At 46.7% G+C, this 20,739-nt stretch overlaps 7 protein-coding genes across 7 annotated transcripts; 2 read left to right on the top strand and 5 right to left on the bottom strand.

Annotated features, from left to right (window-relative positions):
• Positions 1-916: 916 nt before the first annotated feature.
• AWJ20_2376 (uncharacterized protein) lies at positions 917-1,648 on the top strand (the record flags this gene model as incomplete). Its single annotated transcript, XM_018879317.1, has 1 exon — positions 917-1,648. The coding sequence occupies one exon, from the start codon at positions 917-919 to the stop codon at positions 1,646-1,648; it is 732 nt and encodes a 243-aa protein (XP_018737246.1).
• A 1,587-nt stretch (positions 1,649-3,235) lies between these two features.
• On the bottom strand, positions 3,236-6,766 carry RFX1 (Rfx1p; the record flags this gene model as incomplete). Its single annotated transcript, XM_018879316.1, has 1 exon — positions 3,236-6,766. The coding sequence occupies one exon, from the start codon at positions 6,764-6,766 to the stop codon at positions 3,236-3,238; it is 3,531 nt and encodes a 1,176-aa protein (XP_018737245.1).
• A 3,317-nt stretch (positions 6,767-10,083) lies between these two features.
• RPL7B (ribosomal 60S subunit protein L7B) lies at positions 10,084-10,839 on the top strand (the record flags this gene model as incomplete). Its single annotated transcript, XM_018879315.1, has 1 exon — positions 10,084-10,839. The coding sequence occupies one exon, from the start codon at positions 10,084-10,086 to the stop codon at positions 10,837-10,839; it is 756 nt and encodes a 251-aa protein (XP_018737244.1).
• Positions 10,840-11,078: 239 nt separating this feature from the next.
• Positions 11,079-12,968, bottom strand: PTM1 (Ptm1p; the record flags this gene model as incomplete). The annotated part of the gene is made up of 1 exon (XM_018879314.1): positions 11,079-12,968. One exon carries the CDS (start codon positions 12,966-12,968, stop codon positions 11,079-11,081), a length of 1,890 nt encoding a protein of 629 aa, XP_018737243.1.
• Positions 12,969-13,683: 715 nt separating this feature from the next.
• On the bottom strand, positions 13,684-15,387 carry PHO2 (Pho2p; the record flags this gene model as incomplete). The annotated part of the gene is made up of 1 exon (XM_018879313.1): positions 13,684-15,387. The coding sequence occupies one exon, from the start codon at positions 15,385-15,387 to the stop codon at positions 13,684-13,686; it is 1,704 nt and encodes a 567-aa protein (XP_018737242.1).
• Positions 15,388-17,651: 2,264 nt separating this feature from the next.
• Positions 17,652-17,969, bottom strand: AWJ20_2371 (uncharacterized protein; the record flags this gene model as incomplete). Its single annotated transcript, XM_018879312.1, has 1 exon — positions 17,652-17,969. One exon carries the CDS (start codon positions 17,967-17,969, stop codon positions 17,652-17,654), a length of 318 nt encoding a protein of 105 aa, XP_018737241.1.
• Positions 17,970-18,026: 57 nt separating this feature from the next.
• AWJ20_2370 (uncharacterized protein) lies at positions 18,027-20,106 on the bottom strand (the record flags this gene model as incomplete). Its single annotated transcript, XM_018879311.1, has 2 exons — positions 18,027-19,643; positions 19,702-20,106. 2 exons carry the CDS (start codon positions 20,104-20,106, stop codon positions 18,027-18,029), a joined length of 2,022 nt encoding a protein of 673 aa, XP_018737240.1.
• Between the last annotated feature and the right edge of the window lie 633 nt (positions 20,107-20,739).

The following is a 20,739-nucleotide window of genomic DNA, read 5'->3' as shown; positions in this document are numbered from 1 at the left end:
CTCCACGCCGCGCCCGCCGCACCTCACAGGGGGGAAGGGGTGTGTGTGCCTCCGGCGGCTGGGGCTCCGCCCCAGACCCTGGTTGCTCCTCTCGCTGCGCTCGAGTCGTTGCGTCGGGGGGTCCCAGGGTCCCTGAAAACTCCTGCGAAGCAGGAGCAACCAGGGTCTGGGGCGGAGCCCCAGCCGCCGGAGGCACACCCCCTTCCCATAAACTAAGTTCGATTCGCTTCGCGGTTGAAAGGAGAGGGCCCTTTTTTTAGTAGCACGGCAACAGGTGAGCGGGAGCTATCCTTTTGTAGAGTAATATTCGCACGTTGCGGCTAGTGGATAAGGGGGGATAGGGCGATAAACTGGTGGGATGGCTCGAGTGGTACTAGTGTGGTGATGAATGTGTGGTAGTGGAGATCTATTTCGGGAGCACCGGTGAGGTGGTAGTAGTGTGGTAGTAGTGGTGGTGGGCTTAGCATCGTATTACAGTTCCTGTTTTGACAAATTACATGCCAAGTACATTTGCGTGTAATGAAAGAAGGATGTTTGGCAGGTACCCCTGTATTGTGATAATGGTTAGCAGCGGCGAGCTGGCACCCCCATTTCTAATGGAGTTAGTCAGATCTGTGGCATACATACAGTTGCCTAATATAGTAGTAACATACAAACCAAGCTGCGTGGTACGGCAGAAAAAGCAATTTATTATTTTTCAACACACAAATTCGGATCTCAACATGCACGCACCTGCAAAATTCGAGTCAGTTACTTTTAAGGTGGGGCTTCGCTGTTGCATTCTCCCATTTTTTCTATTTCTATTCAGACTCCTTTTTTTTCTGACTCCTTCTTTCCTACTACTTCATCTAATTCCTTGATCATATTTCTCAACTATCGTTAAAGAAAGTTCAACGCGTGAAAACAAAAATAAAAAATGAAGTTCTCTACTACCATTGCTGCTTTGGCCACTTTTGTCGCTGGTGTTGTTGCCCAAAACCCAAACTCGTTCAGCTCTCCTCTTAACGATACTGTTGTTTACACTGGAGCCACTTTTGTTATTCAATGGAACTCTACTGGTGGTGGTGATACTGTCGACCTTCTTCTTAAGAAGGGAGATCCTAACAACCTCGACACTGTTTTCACCATTGGTAACAAGATTCCTAACCAAGGTGCTGTCAAGTGGGCTGTTCCTACTTCTCTTCCCTCTGGAAACCAATATGCTTTGGAGATTGTAGACGATGCTAACCCCAATGCTATCAACTACTCTCCTTTCTTCCAAATTGTTAACAACGTCACTGGTACCACTGTCATTGGAGCCACCACCTCTGCTGCCTCTTCTACTGCTGTTTCTTCTAGTGTTGCTTCTTCCAGCTCTGCTGCCAACTCTACCACTGCTGAGAGTTCATCTGTTGTCTCTTCCAGCACTGCTGTTGTCAAGAACACCACCACCACTCACCACACCACTGCTGCTGCTGGTAAGACCACTGGATCTGCTTCTGGCTCTGGTGCTTCTGAATCGGCCACTGCCTCTGACGTTTCTTCCACCTCTGCTGCCGCCTCTACCACTGCTTCTGAGACCACTGCCTCTACCGGTGCTGGTATCATTTTCGGTGCCAACGGTCTCGTTGTTGCTGGTGGTATTGCCGCTGCCATGCTTGCCTTGTAAGGAACACCATTTTTTCTCTCTCAAAAAACACTCCGCATGCCGATACCTACTAACATTTATTCTTTACGTTCTTGGATAGTGTCGTTATATAATTGATTTATATATTCTAATTTAATTTACTTTCACTTTACTCGTCTGTGCCAGTCTTCTCCAACACCACCTTCCTAACACACGTGAACAGTCCGAGGAGCTCCAACCCCTGAAAACTACCATGAGCCTTTCTCCACTAGCAATTCCTGCGAAGCAGGAACAAATGGGGTCTGGGGCAACGCCCCAGCCGCCGGAGGCATCACCCCCCTCTCCGGGTCCTGGACCCAGAGTGAGCTCGATGAAACACGGATCTGCTGCTATAATTAGCGACATGTTAGACTGCAGGAAAAACGCGTCTCGATATTGCGTTATATCGGGGCGCTAGGTGAAACTTTCTGACGCATCTGCGTTTCCGTAACAGGCCACAAAACCCTTTCACCGTTCGGGTCCTGCTGCCTCCGGCGGCTGGGGCTCCGCCCCAGACCTGGCAGCTCCTCTCGCTTCGCTCGAGTCGTTTCGTCAACCAGCCCCGGCAGCGTGGTTTTTCTCACGTGCTCTTCTCCTAGATAATCGCGCGCGATCTCTGTGGATACAGACCGTTTTTCTACCACCGATTCAAGCCGTCTACAGCTGATCGAAGGATGAGGGAAGAAAGCCCTGATCATCGCTACTGGCTGGAATGCCAACTTTAATCAGTCCCTTCTTTGTTAAGCACAATCCTCGTGTCGCAGCCCTGGCGGCTGTGCAAAATAAAAAAAGCCTCGCAACCTCTCCAGCCCGAACCGAATCCAATAATCTGCCCAATTCTATTGCCGACCAACCGCCTCACGCATCTCGGCACACCTTTTCCCCGATAAGGTTTAGGGTCCGACTCCAAAAAATCCAGGGGTAGTCGGTTGGCCGGGAAACCTCTCTATCTTTTGGCGATCTATTATTCCCCCGGGACCTGGTTCACGGGTGCTGCCTCCGGCGGCTGGGGCTCCGCCCCAGACCCTGGTTGCTCCTGCTTCGCAGGAGTTTGTGCTGGTCCCCTGATAAATGACTCGACTATAGGTTATAAATTAATAGTATTAAAAAAGGTAATTTTAAGGGACCAATGACTCTAATAGCAATAGGAGTTCACATAGCACCATTTTCAATATTAGGATTTAATGATGAATGACCATGAGCCCAGAAAACATCAACAAAGAACATAGCTTCACTATAATAAAAAAAAATCTCCTGCAAATAAACCATTACGAACAGCCAAGGAATGACGACCCTCATAAGTAGCTTCTCTACCTCATAATCCCATACTATAAATTAATATTAGTATTTTTAATGGTATTTATTATTGATGCTACTCGTGGATATTGATACACTAGTGCTGTATTAAAATGCTCTAGATTTTGGTCATGGTGATGGTATGGATGTCGCCGGAGGCACGAGGGGATCCCTCGACAAACCGACTCGAGCGAAGCGAGAGGAGCAGCCAGGGTCTGGGGCGGAGCCCCAGCCGCCGGAGGCACGAGGGGTCACAAGAGGTAGATTAGTAAAGAGGTATATACACATGACAGTCTACACTTGGCGGGCTACATTGTCGTTGATGAGACCTTCTATGGCGTCTACGGGGTCGACGAGCTGCATTTCGGTTTTGATGACGGGGCCAGAGGCGCCGTCGTCGACATCGTCGTAGCTGGATTTTCCGGTGAGATGGTCTGGACCGTCATCATCGTCGTCATCGTCATCATCAACATTGTCGTTTTGTCCGTCGACGTGGCCGTTTAGTTCAGCGGCATTGTCCACTTCGTCGAGCATCTGTTGTACGTTCTTTTTCGAGTGTCCGTTCGGTTGGGTCTGGATCTGGATACTGTCTTCGACATTGACTGGTGCGTCATTCACAAATAACAGCTGGATCGACGAGAACTCGCCGTGACCCACAAACTGGCTGCTGCTGTTGCTGTTATTTTGTTGATGTTGTTGATACTGTTGTTGTGGGTGATTCGGGTTCGAATTGCTGTTTTTGACGAGGGTGCCGTTTTTATCGAGCACGTCTTCTTCACCACCATATGCCAGGAACCCGCCCATTTCGGCGGTCCAGCCCATCCACTCGTCAATCCAGCACCGTACAACCCACCAGGCTCCAAATCCCTCTCCTCCATTCATACTGATATCACGCAGAGCAGATGTCAGGACAGAACTGAGACATAGGAGAAACAGTCGCGGTGATACTTTGGGAAACTGCGGTGGAAGTGACGACAAAAACTGTGCCCACTGGATTATTGTCGCTTCTGATTTGGACAGGTCGTTTTTATCTTTTGATGCGCTGTGATGGTGACCAGAACCCGTGCCACGGATCCCGTTGATGCTGCCGCTGTTGTTGCTGTTGCTGTTGGTATTGCTACTACTGCCATTATTGGCTTGACCATCGTCTTCTTCTAGACTCAGCAACTGTAGTACACCATCCTGGAGAATGTTAACCACTTCAGGACCTCCACAGGGAATCTCGCGCATGACTAGTGCTCGAGCATCGACAAATCTCATCCAGTCGTATCTCATTTTGGCCAGATCTTCTTCGTCAACTAGAATCTTGCCAGCATTAAGAGCTGCTTCATTCGCTCTTAATAATCGATCTAGTAATCGTGCAAATGCTATAGCCGGTTTAGTTCTTGCTTCAGTGAACGCTTTTGGCATGTTGGTAAGTACACTTGCCAGGTGATTAGGCAGACTTTGATATAACGAACGAAGACCATGCAAAACTTGAGTGGGAATCTCTTGTAGTGGTAATGGACTCAGCAACCGAACCATTTCCTTGTACATGATCCAATCGACTTTTGACACCCAGGCGACCACCCCTTGCTGTTTTAGTAGTCGTTGTACAGGGGTTGTCAAACCACCAATGAAAACAGACAGGATATGGAAAAACTTCTTGACATGCATAAATCTCAGAGCTTCTATCAACGAACGACAATGAGACTTGTACAGGGCGTACAAAGTGGTGGATGCATCAGGATCGGTATTGGGGTCCAAGTATGGTTCTAAAGGAGGAATGGTGAATTCATGCGTATTAGGTGAGAGTGAAATATCGTTGAAATCGTTAAAACTGGCAGCAAACCGCAGGTGTTGTTGATGGAATCTCAAGCCATCGGTCGAATTTCCTGACGTGCCGGCTGATGTTGGTATCTGACCCTGTGTTACAGCAGCAGCAACTGCAGGAGCTGCTGAAGTCCGTGGGTAAGTCGGTGATAACTGAGTTGGTGATTGTTGTTGTGACTGTGTCTGTGGACCAGACGGTTGAGGAGGAAATGGATTCTGTCCCTGTGTCGGGGTATCATAGGGAGAAAAAATCATGCTACTGCTGTTGGAGGGTCCAGGAGTGTTGTTGAAACTTCTATTAGAGAACATATCAGGACTGTTGTTACCGAATCTGTTGGGAGTTCCAACAGGAGTAGTTCCAGTAGCATTGTTTTGATCACCCACCAACTTAATACCACAATAGTGATATTTACTTTGGCCACGAACTCCTAATCTTCTCGTTTTTATAGTGGGAAACATGATTCTCACAAGTTTACCAAAAGAAGCTGGATTCAACGGTTTTAAGTAGTACTCAGAGCAAAGACCGACATATCTAGCGTAGATACGGTTTCTTGGTACATTAGCATCCAGTTCTAATTCACAGTTTCGTATTAACCATGACATGCCAAAAAATTTTCGTGATTTCTCTGCTAATGAACTGTTATCGTCTTTACGAGCATTCTCGACCAGCTCATCAAGAGCAGTATCTTTACTACTAATAGCAGCAATTTTCAAATCAGAATCAAGAGTTCCTGGTGGAGTTGCAATGTTACCATTGGCAGAACCTGGTGTGGTATTGTTTCTAGGAGTTGATTGTTGTTGTGGTGTAGAAGTCGAAATGGCACTTGCTTTTCGTTTGCGAAGAGCAGATGACTGGGATTGTTGGATGGCGTGCTGTGCTTGAGGAGGAGGATGCTGAGGTGGTCCAATATTACTTAGAACCTGAGGATGCGATTGTGGGGTATTATCTGGAACTCGGATAGGAGTTGTAGGACCCATGGCAAGTCCCATTGGCGATTCTTCGAGGCCTACCATAGGCTGGCCTGGATCATGCCGTTTTTGAAATTGCAGCAATTGCTGATTAGGAGGATAAATATCGAGGTTTGAAAAGTGAGTTGATGTCACTGGATATGAATTAGATGCTGATCCAGTGACTTGTGCATGAACTTGGGCATGAGTTTGAGCTTGAGCTTGTGCTTGTGCTACTGCTTGAGCTTGAGCAGCTTGAGCTTGTGCTTGGGCTTGTGCTTGTGCTGCTTGTACTTGAGCCTGAGCTTGAGCTTGAGCTTGAGCATCTGCTTGAGCCTGAGCTTGTGCTGCTTGGGCTTGGACCACTTGAGCACGAGCAGCCTGTGCTTCAGCTTCTGCCTGAGCTCGTACTTCGGCTTGGGCTTGAGCCTGAGCCTGAGCTTGGGCCTGTGCTTGTGCTTGTGCTTGTGCCTGAGCTCTAGCAACTTGAGCCTGTGCTTGTGCTTGTGCCTGTGCTTGAGCTTGTGCCTGAGCCTGAACTTGAGCATGGGCCTGAGCTTGAGCTTGAGCTTGAGCTTGAGCTTGAGCTTGAGCTTGAGCATGTGCCTGGTACTGAGCTTGGGCCTCTGCTTCAGCTTGAGCAGCTGCCTGAGCCGCCTGAGCCTGTGCTTGAGCCTGTGCCTGAGCTTGTGCTTGTGCTTGCATTTCCTGTATCTGGGATGCTGTGTACTGGTACGGAGGAGGTTGGTGACGCTGTTGCTGAAGCTGTAGTCCCTGTTGCTCTTCCTGCTGTAACTGCAGCTGCTGAAGCCCATTGGCACCTCTTACAACTTTTCCATTACCGAGAGCAGGATCAATTGCAAACTCGGCTTCACCGGCACCTGACGGTCGACCTCCTCCTGCCAGTTGATCTATATAAACAGCGGCAGCAGCTACAGCAGCTGCCGAGCCGCTATTACTCCCACTGGAACCACTTCTAGTTCTCCCTACACCATTAGAAACTGCAGCCATATCTGGATTTAACGACGTTCGAGGGGACCGTTCGACATGAATTCGCTCTTCCATAGTCTACACTGCTACTGTTAGTTCTACTCATCACTCTGATCTGCTGCTGTATTGCTGTATCTGCCGTATCATTACCGTGTCGATATCATCGTCTATACTCTTTTGACACTGTACCAATACTGGGTCAATAATATCATATCAATAATGTATCAGTACTGTATCAATACCGTATCAATGCTGTATCAGTACTGTATCGGTACTATCATACTTCTAGTGACAATACTTTCTGTCTCGGTCCTGCATAGATTCAGTATCAACACCACAAGCTCAATATCACATCTCTGGTATATCAATACCGTATCATACCGTATCATTAGTGTATCAATACTTTGTCAAGACTGTAGAACCACAGGTCAATACTGTATCAAAATTGTATCAATATCATCTCTTACAGTCTCAATAATGCATCAATGCTGTATCCCCTGGTATAACAATACTGTACTAATACCACCATCTTCTGTATCAATACTGTGTCAATGCTGTATCTCTGCCAAATCAATACTGCATTAATTGGAATCAAGATTGTATCAACGCCATATCTCTGCTGTATCGATACTCTATCAACACAGTACCGACATTACTTGCCCCACTACTCAACATGTTCCATCGCCATACAGCACAAACAGCAAGTACAAACAACCACACCATCTACACCCTATACTCACCTGAAAAGACCGAAGCGATTGATGCTAACGGAGGGCAGATACGCTTCTGGCCCGTATATGGGATCTCGGTCGGGGATGCTCAACAAGCGAACGACCCAAAAGAATTGCTAGATTCTGTCACTGTCCAAATAGCTTGCAAAGTGCCCGGTCCATAGATTTATCTGGTCCTGTTAGTTCAGATCTGGGGGGATTGAGGATTGTGCCTCCGGCGGCTGGGGCGCTGCCCCAGACCCCGTTGTGCTCGCTTCGCGAGCGACAGGGGGGGGGGTGACTGAAACGTCGCTGTTTGCCGACCGCATGACCATTGCCGACCATGGGTGCCAATTCCCGGTCCAAATACCCATTCCCATCCACACGGTCCAAGCAACGAGCGAAGCGAGCTACGGGTCTGGGCGGAGCCCAGCCGCCGGAGGCACAAGCCCCACCACCAGTATCCCCGCCAATGGCACAAATCCCACTCCCACAGCACGAGCCGACACCAGAATCCAGTCCCAGTGACTGTAGACCAGGCCATTGGCGACCGGTCGAGGGTGTGGTGGAGGTTCATGTACTTACGTATGCAAAATCACCACTTGTTCACCCACCAGTGCTGAGTTGTGTCTTCTGTTTAATTTTTTTTCTGGTTTTAAAATTATCACACTCTGATCTCGAGCTGGTTCTGTTAGTATTCAAATGATGTGTGACCCTACTTCGTCGTTGTAAACTGATGATGGTGGTGGTGCTGTTGATGGAGTATGCTTGCCCACCAGTCAATAGTGGCTCGACAGTCAGGCAGACAGACAGCCAAGCAGGCCAGAGAGGGGGTACTTTTCAAGCCCGATAACAGCACCAGACCACGGTACAAAAGGTCCGTGTACTCACGTTTGGTTCGATCCGTGGAGTCCAAAGTCAACAGTGTCTGGATTTTGTTGATTTCGAAAAGCAACAAAAAAAGTTAACAATCCAAACACAGCTTGTCTTTAAAAAGTAAATAATATTTTTAAAAAAGGTCCTTTTAGCCCTTCCTATACAATTACAACCCTTTCACACAGCACCAGCTGCAGATCAATTAAACGCGAAGAGCTAACTACCACCTGCCCTGCTGCTGCTGCTACTAACGCTTAAAGTGGTCTGTCCCGACCGATATCGTCCTACCGGGGTCTCAGTGCCCACCTCTTCTCTGGTCTCTTTAACAGCTCACTGGGTCGCTGACGCGTGACTGGTAGGGAGTGTGCCTCCGGCGGCTGGGGCTCCGCCCCAGACCCTGGTTGCTCCTGCTTCGCAGGAGATTGGCTGGGATTCTCGACTCAACGACTCGAGCGCAGCGAGAGGAGCAACCAGGGTCTGGGGCGGAGCCCCAGCCGCCGGAGGCAGACCCCCTCCCCAAGGCTCCCGATCACTATACCGGGGTCGATATCACCATTAGCCGTCTCGGATCAGGTTGATCCCGGTGGCCGAGCGGGTCGAGCTGGCAGTCAGGGACTGGTTTTTGGGTCATTGGAGTCTGGGACAGTTCTGTCGGCAGGAGTTGGTTGTCGGCGGTGTAGGATTCCGGAGAAAATGCCGGTGAAAGCGAGTGAAAAGGCACAGGGGCGTGTTCTGCTGCTGGTGTCCGACTCGAGCCATCTGGCACCACCAGCACCGCTATTCGAAAACGCTAACGCTAACGCTAAAAGTTTCGTTTTCGGGCTCGTGTGTTGGGGAGGGGGGTGTGCCTCCGGCGGCTGGGGCTCCGCCCCAGACCCTGGTTGCTCCTCTCGCTTCGCTCGAGTCGGGTTGGGGGGTGCGGGGCTGCTCGGTAGTGGAGGAGGGGGTTTTAGGAATCCAGTCGGGTCTTCAGGTATTTTTAGACGATTGTGTAGTCGATACCCGGATCAGTAAAGTAGCTGGCGATCGGGGTTAAGGGCTGATAACTTTATTTCCGGAGGTACACCCTTGCGGTGCTGCGTCAGTCGTCGTCGTCGTCGTCGTCATCCACGCTAGCTCTCTTCGACCTTACTCCACGAACACCAGCGCTCCCCAGCCAATCACACCACCAACCCCCGAACCAATCACACCCTTTCTCAACCCCCAGAGCCTGCATTTTCCCCATCCCCACGCCCGACTCGAGCGAAGCGAGAGGAGCAACCAGGGTCTGGGGCGGAGCCCCAGCCGCCGGAGGCACACCCCCTCCCCAGCGAGCATCCGAAGTTGCTTTCTCGATCGATCGGGTCGACCCACTCGTTTCTCATGCGGGGAAACTGCTGCTGCAGAATCTTGGATCCGTAGCTCGGTGACGCGGTTTGCAACGGTCTCCAGGGGGGAGGGGGCTGCCTCCGGCGGCTGGGGCTCCGCCCCAGACCCTGGTTGCTCCTGCTTCGCAGGAGTTTGTCCGGATCGCGCGGACGCAACGACTCGAGCGCAGCGAGAGGAGCAGCCAGGGTCTGGGACGGAGCCCCAGCCGCCGGAGGCACACTCACCCCCTGGAAATCCCCCTGCAGACTTATCTTTTGAAATTTCTGACCCTTGCCCTTATCTAATATTTCCTGTTTAGGCAGGTGACTCTTGTGACTGTGAAAAAGCGGGAGATGCACGCACCCTGCATGGGCAGGAAGTTCACCAAAAGTGACGAAGAAGAAGAAGAAGAGATAGTTGTTTGTCGTCGTCGTTCAACAAAAACCAACATATACAAAAATGGCCCCATCCACCACCGTCCCATCGCACCAAGATATCTTCCCTCCCGAGACTCTTCTCAAGAAGAGAAAGACCTCTGAGGAGCTCCTTGCCAAGAAGAAGGAGGCTGCCGTTGCTAAGAAGGCCGCCAACAAGGAGAAGAGAAAGGTCATCTTCGAGAGAGCCGAGAAGTACGTCAAGGAGTACCGTGACAATGAGAGAGAGCAAATCCGTCTTAAGCGTGCTGCCAAGGCCGACGGTAGCATCTACGTTCCTGCTCAAGAGAAGCTTGTTTTTGTTATCCGTATCAAGGGTATCAACAAGATCGCTCCCAAGCCCCGTAAGGTCTTGCAATTGCTCAGACTCCACCAAATCAACAACGGTGTTTTCGTCAGACTCACCAAGGCCACTGCCGAGCTTTTGCGCATTGTCGAGCCCTACATTGCCTACGGTTACCCCAACTTGGCCTCTGTCCGTCAACTCGTTTACAAGCGTGGATACGGTAAGGTCAACAAGCAACGTGTCGCTTTGACCGACAACGCCATCATCGAGGAGTCTCTTGGCAAGTACGGCATCATCTGTGTCGAGGATCTCATCCACGAAATCTACACTGTCGGCCCCCACTTCAAGCAAGCCTCTAACTTCTTGTGGCCCTTCAAGCTCTCCAACCCCTCTGGCGGCTGGGGTGTTCGCAGAAAGTTCAAGCACTTCATCGAGGGTGGTGCTTTGGGCAACCGCGAGGAGAACATCAACGCTCTCATCAAGGCTCAAAACTAAAATGTACTCATTTATCAAAATTAGACTGTCTATTGCGTACTCGTGGCCCCCCTGCCTCCGGCGGCTGGGGCTCCGCCCCAGACCCTGGTTGCTCCTGCTTCGCAGGAGTTACGGGGGTTCGACGGGAGAACCGACTCGAGCGCAGCGAGAGGAGCAACCAGGGTCTGGGGCGGAGCCCCAGCCGCCGGAGGCAGTACACGGAAGTGTGAATATGAGGGGAATGCTACATGTTAAATAGTTTACTTGTTTTTGTTGCTGGTGAGGGCGCGTTGTTCATCGTCGTCGTCGTCATCTTCGTCTTCGTCGTCACTCAGCAGGTCGCCGTGGAGGTCCTCGTCGTCGTCATTCCACTGGTCGTAGTCGTCGTCGAATTTCCTGTCGTGGTTCGTTGTTGAGGCCGAGGATGAACCGACAACTCCTGCTCCGCTGTTTAGAGTGGCAGCAGTAGCAGCAGCATCATCGTCTTCGTCGTCGTCCCCGCCGACATCAAACATGGTTTCACCGTCGTTGGCGGCGAGAGTGTCCTTTTTAATGGTGCTTGATGACCGGTCAAAATATTTAGCGGCAGCAGGACGGTCGTCATCCGGTTGGTTGTCACTGGGTGGTGCAAAGTCTCGAATAGTAGTACCCCCTTCGCGGGGAGAAACGTCTCTCGTTCGTTGTTGTTCTTCATCGTCAATAGACTCGCGTAACGACCCGATTTCAAACTCCTGGGCCTCTTCTTCGTTCTGTGCCAGCTGGCTCGACATGGCGAATCGTCGGTTGTTCGCAGTGGGTCGCCAGATGAATGCTACCAGACAGAAGTTCACAAAGTACACCACGTTCAGCCATCCGTCCAGAATAAACCATCTCGACTCCCAATGTTTAGTAATAAAGTCGAGGGTTGATTCTCCAGCTAGAATCAGCGAGTTGATAAAGAAAAAGGCGAAGATCACTATAATAGATCCCAGCAGAATTCTCCATAGATTCTTGTACATGTTGGCCTTCACATGTTGTTTGTGTGATTCGAGGTATTTGATGGTTCCAGTGAGTGACGACAGGATCCACACATAGAAAACTGTCATAGTGAGTGTCAGAGGAAGGATCACAAGCAGCACTAGTGGGTTGTCAACTGCTTCTGTGGGTAGTAAGTACGAAGATACCGTGTAAATGACAGCAAATACAAAATGAGCGACTCCGAGGGCCTGGCATTTCCACATGACTGAACCGAGACTGGGCTTGACAACGCCATATCCAAGACAGACAATCAATAACAAAAAGAATGTATACGCATTACGAAGAGCATCGAGGATCGAAAGGAAAACCAAATAAGCCACAGTGCCTCCTGACGTGCCCTTAGAGTTGACCAGATCATAGTAGCCCCAAATGATAATCATCTCGATAACAAGGAATCCACAAATGGCTGTGATATAGTTCTGTACAGGCAAAATGTCGGATCGATGTTGGATATAAGAAAACATCCATAGAGCAAAAACGACCAAATAAGCCAGGGCAGCTCCTCCAAAGAACGGCAATTTAGGGATCTGACCAGCTGCCAGGTATCCAAATGCGTTTTGGTACACTACTGCCCCTGTATATTTAAGATCTGGATTGCTAGGGAAAGTCGTCACACAGTAGTAACCTGATTTCTTGATTGGATAGTGGATAGCTTTGGGGTTCTTAGCGTCGACTCTCTGAGTACTGATAGTGGCAAATAGAGCCGGAATGTTCTGTTCTCCACTCAAATCACTGGTATGATTGCCATCTCCAAGATTCTCATCTATCAAAAATGTTCCCAACTGTTCGGATTTACATAATCCAGAAGCAATTGCTCCTTCATCACACACATATTTTTTGTTTCTATCTCCTGACACTGACACTCCTAACATGTCGACATTTCGGTACTCAAAAATGACAACAGCAATCCAATCATTTTCATTATCACTAGGTGATGTGAATGCCGCATCTATATAAGAATCATGAGGACCACTCCAATCCTGTTTTGAATATATTCCCGAACATATTTGACGATTGTCCTTGTTGTTGTCGACCTTGACTTCATCCGCCCATACCGAACCAAACACCGTCGATATCAGCACAATCAACCACACAACATTGACCTGGCCCCTACTATAAGATCTATAGAACATTTTGGGGCTGGATTATCTCTTCAATGTTGTTATTTTATTTGAACACGAGAGAGAAATTGCCAACCGGTTCACTGTCCCAATATGCTTGAAATGTGGATTTCGTAACTATAACTCCAGCACGTTGATGTTAAATGGGTAAGGATTACTGATTGACGTATGTATGTATAACGGCCGGCCGCTGGCGGCGGTTCCACGAACGGGTTGCTCTGCCAACTGCCCGCATATATTCTCTTATATAGTATTGTGGTTATAGTGGTTGTGATTGTGATCTAGACCAAAAGGAAAATAAAAGTTTGTTTATTGGTCCGGCTTTTTATAAGAAAGAAAGGTAGGAATGACTGTCTATTTGGGACCAATTGGAAGAAGAGTAATTTTGGTTTGTTAGAATGAGCCGATATACAAGCTTTATATACTTATTACATCTACTCGGAATGGACATTGTTGGAACCAGCAAACTTGAATATAATTTGTATATTCACTTCAATGTACAGGTAGAACGACATCAATTACATATTAATTAATAAATTACGTTACGGTATATTGAAGTTGCTATCCTATAATCTACAATTACCGCCTTATCTGTCAGACGCATGTACCTGTCAGTGATAATGCACGATAAGGCAGACAGGACCCAATTAGTCGACGCGCATCCATCACCAGCCCGACGGTCATGTTCATGTTCCCTTCTCACCAGCTTAAGCTGTACGAACTTAAGCTATAAGAAATTAACTACATATGAAAGCTGGAAGTCGTCGTTGAGTCCGATGACTGACGATGTGGCGTCAAGTGTGTAATTATTTCCTGCTCCCAGTAGGAGTTGGTCATCAAAGTCGGTGCTACCAGAACCATTCATTGAACTTGACATGATCGGGGCATTTGTGCCCACAGTATCACCATTAACAGCCGTAGAGGTGGGACTGGTGATTACAGCAGGCTCGACTGTCTGTTCGTTGTGAACTTGCCCTGAAATCACTTCAGCCATTTTACCGGCACCATCACTATCCGGTGAAATCATTCCTAAACTGCTTTGCGTGCTGAATAGAGTATCGATATGAGCGGCATTATTGTCTCCAATCTTGACTTCAAACAAATCATCTGCAGGTGCAAACTGACTCTCTTCGTCACCAAAAATAGTGTTCCATGATATTTGACTCACTTCTGGCTCAGAGAACAATGCGTCATGGATATCGTCTTTAATTTCGTCTGCCAACTCACTGCCACCAGGAGCAGGTGAAGTGAGATCGTTTTCTGAAACAGAGTCTCCAAATGCAAGTATAGAGTCGCAAACATCATGAACAGCAACGTTATTGGAACAAGTAAAGACCGCCGGTGTTGACCTTGTCTGTGATCGTTCTGGCGCGTTAAGCCATAGATTATCAACCAACCGACTCCTCTGGCTGACTGCCTCCAATTCTCTTTCTGACGATGTACTCGTAGCAGTCTGTGGAGGAGTAAGTAGTCCTGCCGAAACTTTCGATGGCTGGAACGAATAGAGTTGACATACCTGGCCATGAAGTTGATTATAAGGGCCAACAAGTTTGTGAATCGTGCATCTTGAAGCTTGTTCAGCAACCGAAAAATCTCCACAGACCAGCCACCGATCAGGGCTCTTTGGGGTCTTGACTGAAAATGATGGTCTGTTATTCAGACATAGAGTGACTACACCTGCCATCGAGTTGTTTTCATCCACCGACAAGGTTATTTTCTCAACAGACTTTGCAGGGAATTCCATTCGAAATCTCGTGGTTCCATCAAACATTAGATAAGTAAAAGTCGATTCAGACGGACTGTATAGTACCGTAAGATCGTCAGGAGTCAGACCATTTGTTGCATTAGGAGATGCGACTCTTCTCCAACTTCCAATTGTCAAAGACCGACATGAAAAGACAATCAATGACGCTAGATTCCCATAGCCTCTTAATGCCTGCCTGTGTTCCAACGAACTTGCTGATCTGGCAAATGATCGCATTCCGTCATATGGCATTACAAACATTTTAGGATGAGCCATACCACCTAATCCAGGAGACGAATAGCTAGAATTATCCAAAGAAGAATTACTCGATGGTGAGAAATATCGATTACCCACCATATTAGGACCAAGGGGACTAATATTCCCTAGACCAGAGATATTATGTTTACGACTGAAGAGCTTCTGCTTGGCTCTTTTATTTTGAAACCAGATCTGTACAGACCTCTCGGTCATATCAATCTTCTTACCAATTTCCTCTCGGGTCTTTGCATTTGGTGTGTTGTTGATTTCAAATTCCTTTTTAAGATATACCAACTGGGCCGGAGTGGCTCTTTGACGCTTCTTGTTTTTCTGTTGTTGAGTAAGAGTGGACTTTCTTGTCCGAGTATTAGTACCGCTACTTGAAGACATAGAGTGTGTTGATGGGCTTACAAGAGCTGATTCGGACATGCTACTATAGTAGTGTCTTTAGTCGATTCATATACTTTGATATGATAAAAAAAATATTTAACTAGCTTACGGTGCAAAAATAATGGGAAAAAAAATTGACCAATGACCCACAAACTGAATAAATATATTAGTTCCCATATATATATTTGGCAAGAAAAGCAAAGGCACCTGATTTGCTGAGCCAGCTGTCCCAAATATAGTTAACCGGAACCTGTCAAAGAGCATGCCCCACAAACAATGGCCAGTGCTAGCAACTTGGACCAGGCGGCCCTGACGGGATCAGGCGGGTGATACAAATCGAGAACACTGGTCAGAAAAGGAAAATGGGCACGGATAGTTTATTTTCGAACCTTACGATTCCTTCTGATCTTGTAATTAAGGTTGGTTAATCTAACAGGAAGGAATAACATGTCAACCATAGTCGTTATCATTTCCATGTTTGACAATACTTGGAGGTTGGATTTACTGAATATGAGTAGCAACCCGACTTATAGTCTTGATTTGCACGATATGGCAGCAACAAAGCGCTGCGATCTCGATTTCTCAAGAAAAGAATTCTAGATAGATTTCCGACCCTGTTTCTATTTTTTTTTACTTTTTATTTTTCTTTTGGCTACAAAGGTAAAATGCTAGTACCTCGGCCTGAGCTCAGAGCTTTATCATGTTTCATAATCAAACGATAACATATAGTCGGTTATTAATCAATATTCAAAGGTCTAACAGTTAAGTTTCCTTCCGGGTAGGCTGAGCTAAATCAGAAAAAGCTTGAGCTTGTCGGCCATGGAACAAAAAATCGAACCATACCAAACTTTCTTTAGCGAAAGAAGACGTTTCAACACGGATGTGTGGAAACTATATCCAACGTCATATATTCGCCGTGTATTGGCAAGGAGCCGGTTTTCAACTACAAACACCTATTCTCTCTCGCATCAGTTCAAGAGTGGTAATAAATTTACAAAACTATTTATAGATCTATAAATATCTCTGGTATTTCATCAACACTTTTATCCAATATTGATTTCAAAATAATGCCATTCGGTCTTACCTAGACCATGGGAACTCCTAGTTGCCTAATTGATCCGCCCGGCTACCTGCCGCTAAGCGAGTTTCAAGAATGGCATGGCATATAATCTTAAGTCTAATTGAACTCCACAAATGGAGACCAAAGGATCAATGCCTATCAACTCATTGGCTATTGGCCGAGACTATACAAATGCTTTTTTCACACCTGAATCATGTCTCAGGAACAGACATTGACAAGATGTCAGGAAAATATGCGCATCTCGAGCGGAGAAGAAGCTGGCTCAACAAATCAACCGTCGACGGATTGTCAGCATAGCCAATCTGGTTGAGTAGATCAGTTCTCACTGAATATTTTGCCTTTCCCTTCTATACTATAACAGTAAGCCCTATATAACTTGGAAACAGTCGGTTTGTTTGTTCTTATCCGATTGCATCATTGCGCATAGATAGATTGAGGTTAGGAAACTTGGCAGACGATATCGAGCATTTAGTTGAAATGCTGCAAGTTGCTTCACGGCTTTACCAACCTCATTATGTCAGAAAATAATAATAATGACGATGAAAAACGAAAACTTGTTTTTGATAAAGACCATGTATTGAAGACTCAATCTGGGAGACCCATCCCAACAAAGCCGCATTCTTACCGACCCCACAAGATGGGTCAACACAATTCATTTCAGAACATTGGAAATCATGGGCTATTAGGTCCCGGTCATAGACCGACAGTAGATGCACGTGAATATAGCGCGGAAAACTCAAAGATGGTGAATCAACGGCAAGCAAAAACAGGAACATCTGAATCTGGATCTGAATCAAGCTCCACAAAGGATGAATCATAATGAATGAATATATGTCTTGGGAGTTCATCATATATTGAACTCATGGCTGACATAATATCTTGGCCTTCTTGCTAGACATTGGCTGGTTTCACCGAGTCCCTTCACAGACACAGATAAATCTATCCGCGGCTTTTAGTATAAACTTTTTTTTTTGTTTTCAAAAATAATGTTCTATTCTATATTCTATCAAGGATCGTAAATCGTTAACTTTTTTAAGCGTGGCAAGGAACTTTTTGCAGACGTAAAGAAGGTGTGTGTGGTGTGATTTAATGAAGGTTATAACCACGGCTTAAAAATACGGAAAACAGTGATGTTCCGAAGGAAATCGGCAATCAGGGCTCGGAAATTGGCACTATCTCGGAGCTGTAAGATTGGTTGTAGATGGTAACCTAAAATTTGGGACTAGATGTGACCAGGAGATGGAGGCACAGAACCAACGTCCCAGTTTTTAGGTTCGGTGCCGAGTTGGAAATTTAATGATCCTCCGTTAACGAAAAGATCATCGTGGCTTATCCAGTTTTCGTTATGGGGGCGTCCATTAAGGGTAATTCCTTGAACATAGTAACTGTCCTCGGCCAAGTTTTGTGCTGTGATTGTAACGGTGTTTCCGTTTGCCAACTTGAGACTAAAGTTAGATAGGAAAGGAGCCGAGATCAGGTAGGTAGTAGTACCTGTAATGGGATAGAGTCCAATGAGATTCCAGAATAACCATGCTTGCATCGCTCCTCTGATAGATGTTAGTATCAATTTTGCTTTCGCCGAGCTGTATATTAATACTTACGCATCGGAGTTTCCTGGAAGTCCACTGTTTCCAGAATTAAAGTGATTGTTAATCAAGTACCGGGTTGTCTCAACAGTTTTATATTGAGCATTGACAAAATTGTACAAAAATGGGGTTAAAAAGCTTGGTTCGTTGCCAATATCGCCAAGAACTGCTCCTCCATATACACCGAACATATCATCCAAACGTTTGATGAAGGTTTGATCGCCACCTGCATACTCTACAAGAGTAGCTATGTCATGAGGTACAGCAAAACCATATTCAACAGGCTTGCCCTCGTACTCATCATCTCCCCAATAACAGCCACCACATGACATGGGATCATAATTAGTGTTGTTGAATGTACCATCAGAATTTCTAGGCTGTATGAATCCTTTATAACTGTAGCCCTTTGCAGAAGCTTCTGGGTTCCAAATATTTCTCCAGTTGGCAGAACGGTTCAAGTATTTTTGGTAGTCAGCAGTTTTGCCAAGTCCTTGAGCCACGACAGAAAGGCCGAAGTCATCCATAGCATACTCCATTGTTCTAGTAACACTTCTTGTGTAGTTTCGGGTGATATAACCATATTTCAACCAGTCAGGAAGAGCGCCTCGACCTTCCTTGGTGGAGGAATCGGGTGCAAAGGGATCATTGTTATTTGGGGGTTGAACTTCGGCATCTTTAACCATGGCACTATAACCATCATTCCAGTTGATCTCACCTTGACCAATATTCTTAATATAAGCATCAGCGAGCACAATATCAGCATTACTACCACCTTGAGTCCTACCGTTTTGGTTGGCAGATCTAGCATCTGGCATATAGCCATTGTTTTTGTAGGTGTCGATGAGACCTCTGACCATTCCTGAAGCATGATCAGGATTCATGATATTATAAAGAGGTGTCAAACAACGGAAAATATCCCAAATAGTGAACCAATCATCGTAGTAGGGTTCAGATGAAGTCCATAGAGGGTTTTCACCGGTTCTGTTAGAGGGTAAAAGATGTGTAGCATACAAAGAAGAGTACAACATAGTGGCGATAGTTGAGTTTGATGTATCAGCAGTTACTTTATCAAAGACTTCTGATTGCCAAGCGTCTAAAGCTTGAGAGGTGGTTGTTTGGACGTCGTAGTGATTAATCTCGGCTGCCAAGTTTGCACATGCTTGATCAGTTGATAAAAATGAAATTCCGACTCTACTGTTAACATCAGTAGCACCATCTGGGAAAGTAAAGATAACACCAGCAGCCTGATCCTGAGAACTGGAGCTGGCGGTCAAGGAAGATGAAGAAGCTTGGCCAACAAAACTGGATACAGACTTTGCAGGGGTATCAAATTGTCCACAAAAGTAAATCGACCAGTCTCCCTGCTCACCCCAACCACCTTTGAAAGTACTTTCTCCTGTATATTGGGACAAGTCGCTAGAGACAGCGACATTGCCGCCAGTGAAGTACTGGGTCCAGTAGGGTCTACTGGGAGCTCTTAGATGATGGGTGATGTTGACGACCACGTTAGCAGCTTGATCAGCAGGGAATGTGTAGTGGTAAATACCCGCATGGGCAGTAGGAGCAAACTCGACCTCAACACCGTTTTGCAGGAAGATCTGATAATAACCGATAGATGCGTTGTCAGGCTTGTTCTACAATATTGTTAGCAACGTTAAAGATGAGAAGGACATAGTGGTTACTTACTCTGGGCTGACTATTGTCAATTGCTAAATTGACATTTCCAGTCAGTGGTAGTTGGGCGACGACGCCATATTCAGGAGCACCTCCAGTACCACTCTCGTGCATCATTGAGATACCGTCAACTTGACCATCAGGTGCATATCCGGAGTATGCATCTCCAGCTGCAGAGTTGATTACATCGATGCCCATTTTAACCATTCCAAATGGAAGAGTTGGACCAGGGAAAACATGGCCACCACCGTCTGCTCCTAGAAACAAGTTCACATATTGATTTGGGTCTGTTGATGTAGATGAAGGTCCAGGGGACAGAATTGGAACAATATCTAGTAAGTCATTCAACAGACTGAGGGATGCACCATTGGCAGACACTATGCTTGACGCCAACAACGCACTTGTTGACAACTTCATGACAAATATATTAAACACTCCTGTTTGCAAGTGTCAATTCTGAAAGGCAATATCACAGCTGTTTTATATATGTGAACGATTGTCGACCACGTGTGGATGTGGAACAATATTTGGGGACCCGACAATAATTGTTACTCAAGTCCATGCTTCTCCGCAACTCTCCGCAATTCGAAAGGAGCTTCGGAGTGGGATATAGTAGACAGACGGTATGGTAGATGTGATTTAGCACGTGTAAATGACTTTCATATGCAATTATTGTTAAGTATTATTTAAGCTTGACGATCATCATGTAACTTATCGTTATCCAACACAAGTAGAAAACAGTGTATACTAGATACCAGACATGTATATAAATATATATATATAGGTAAAATGGGATAAAACATAGACAAATTTCTTGCCGACTGGCTAGCAAGCAGCTAATTTCAAAGTAAAACATGGCAATTTTACAGGCAGATAAATGTGAAACGGGGGGTTTAAACGATATTCGGGACGGCGCAACGACCTGTCAGAAAACAAAGCTAAGTCGGCTAATCACGATCTTTGCTTCTCTCTAGTGTAATCTGAGGGTTCCCACTGGTCGGACATCTATCTGGATACAGTGGATCTACGGGTTGTCAAGTCTTGGCATGT

Source organism: Sugiyamaella lignohabitans, chromosome B (genome assembly GCF_001640025.1).
Source record: "Sugiyamaella lignohabitans strain CBS 10342 chromosome B, complete sequence".
Taxonomy (NCBI): Eukaryota; Fungi; Ascomycota; class Dipodascomycetes; order Dipodascales; family Trichomonascaceae; genus Sugiyamaella; species Sugiyamaella lignohabitans.
This window is presented reverse-complemented; position numbering and strand designations above follow the sequence as displayed.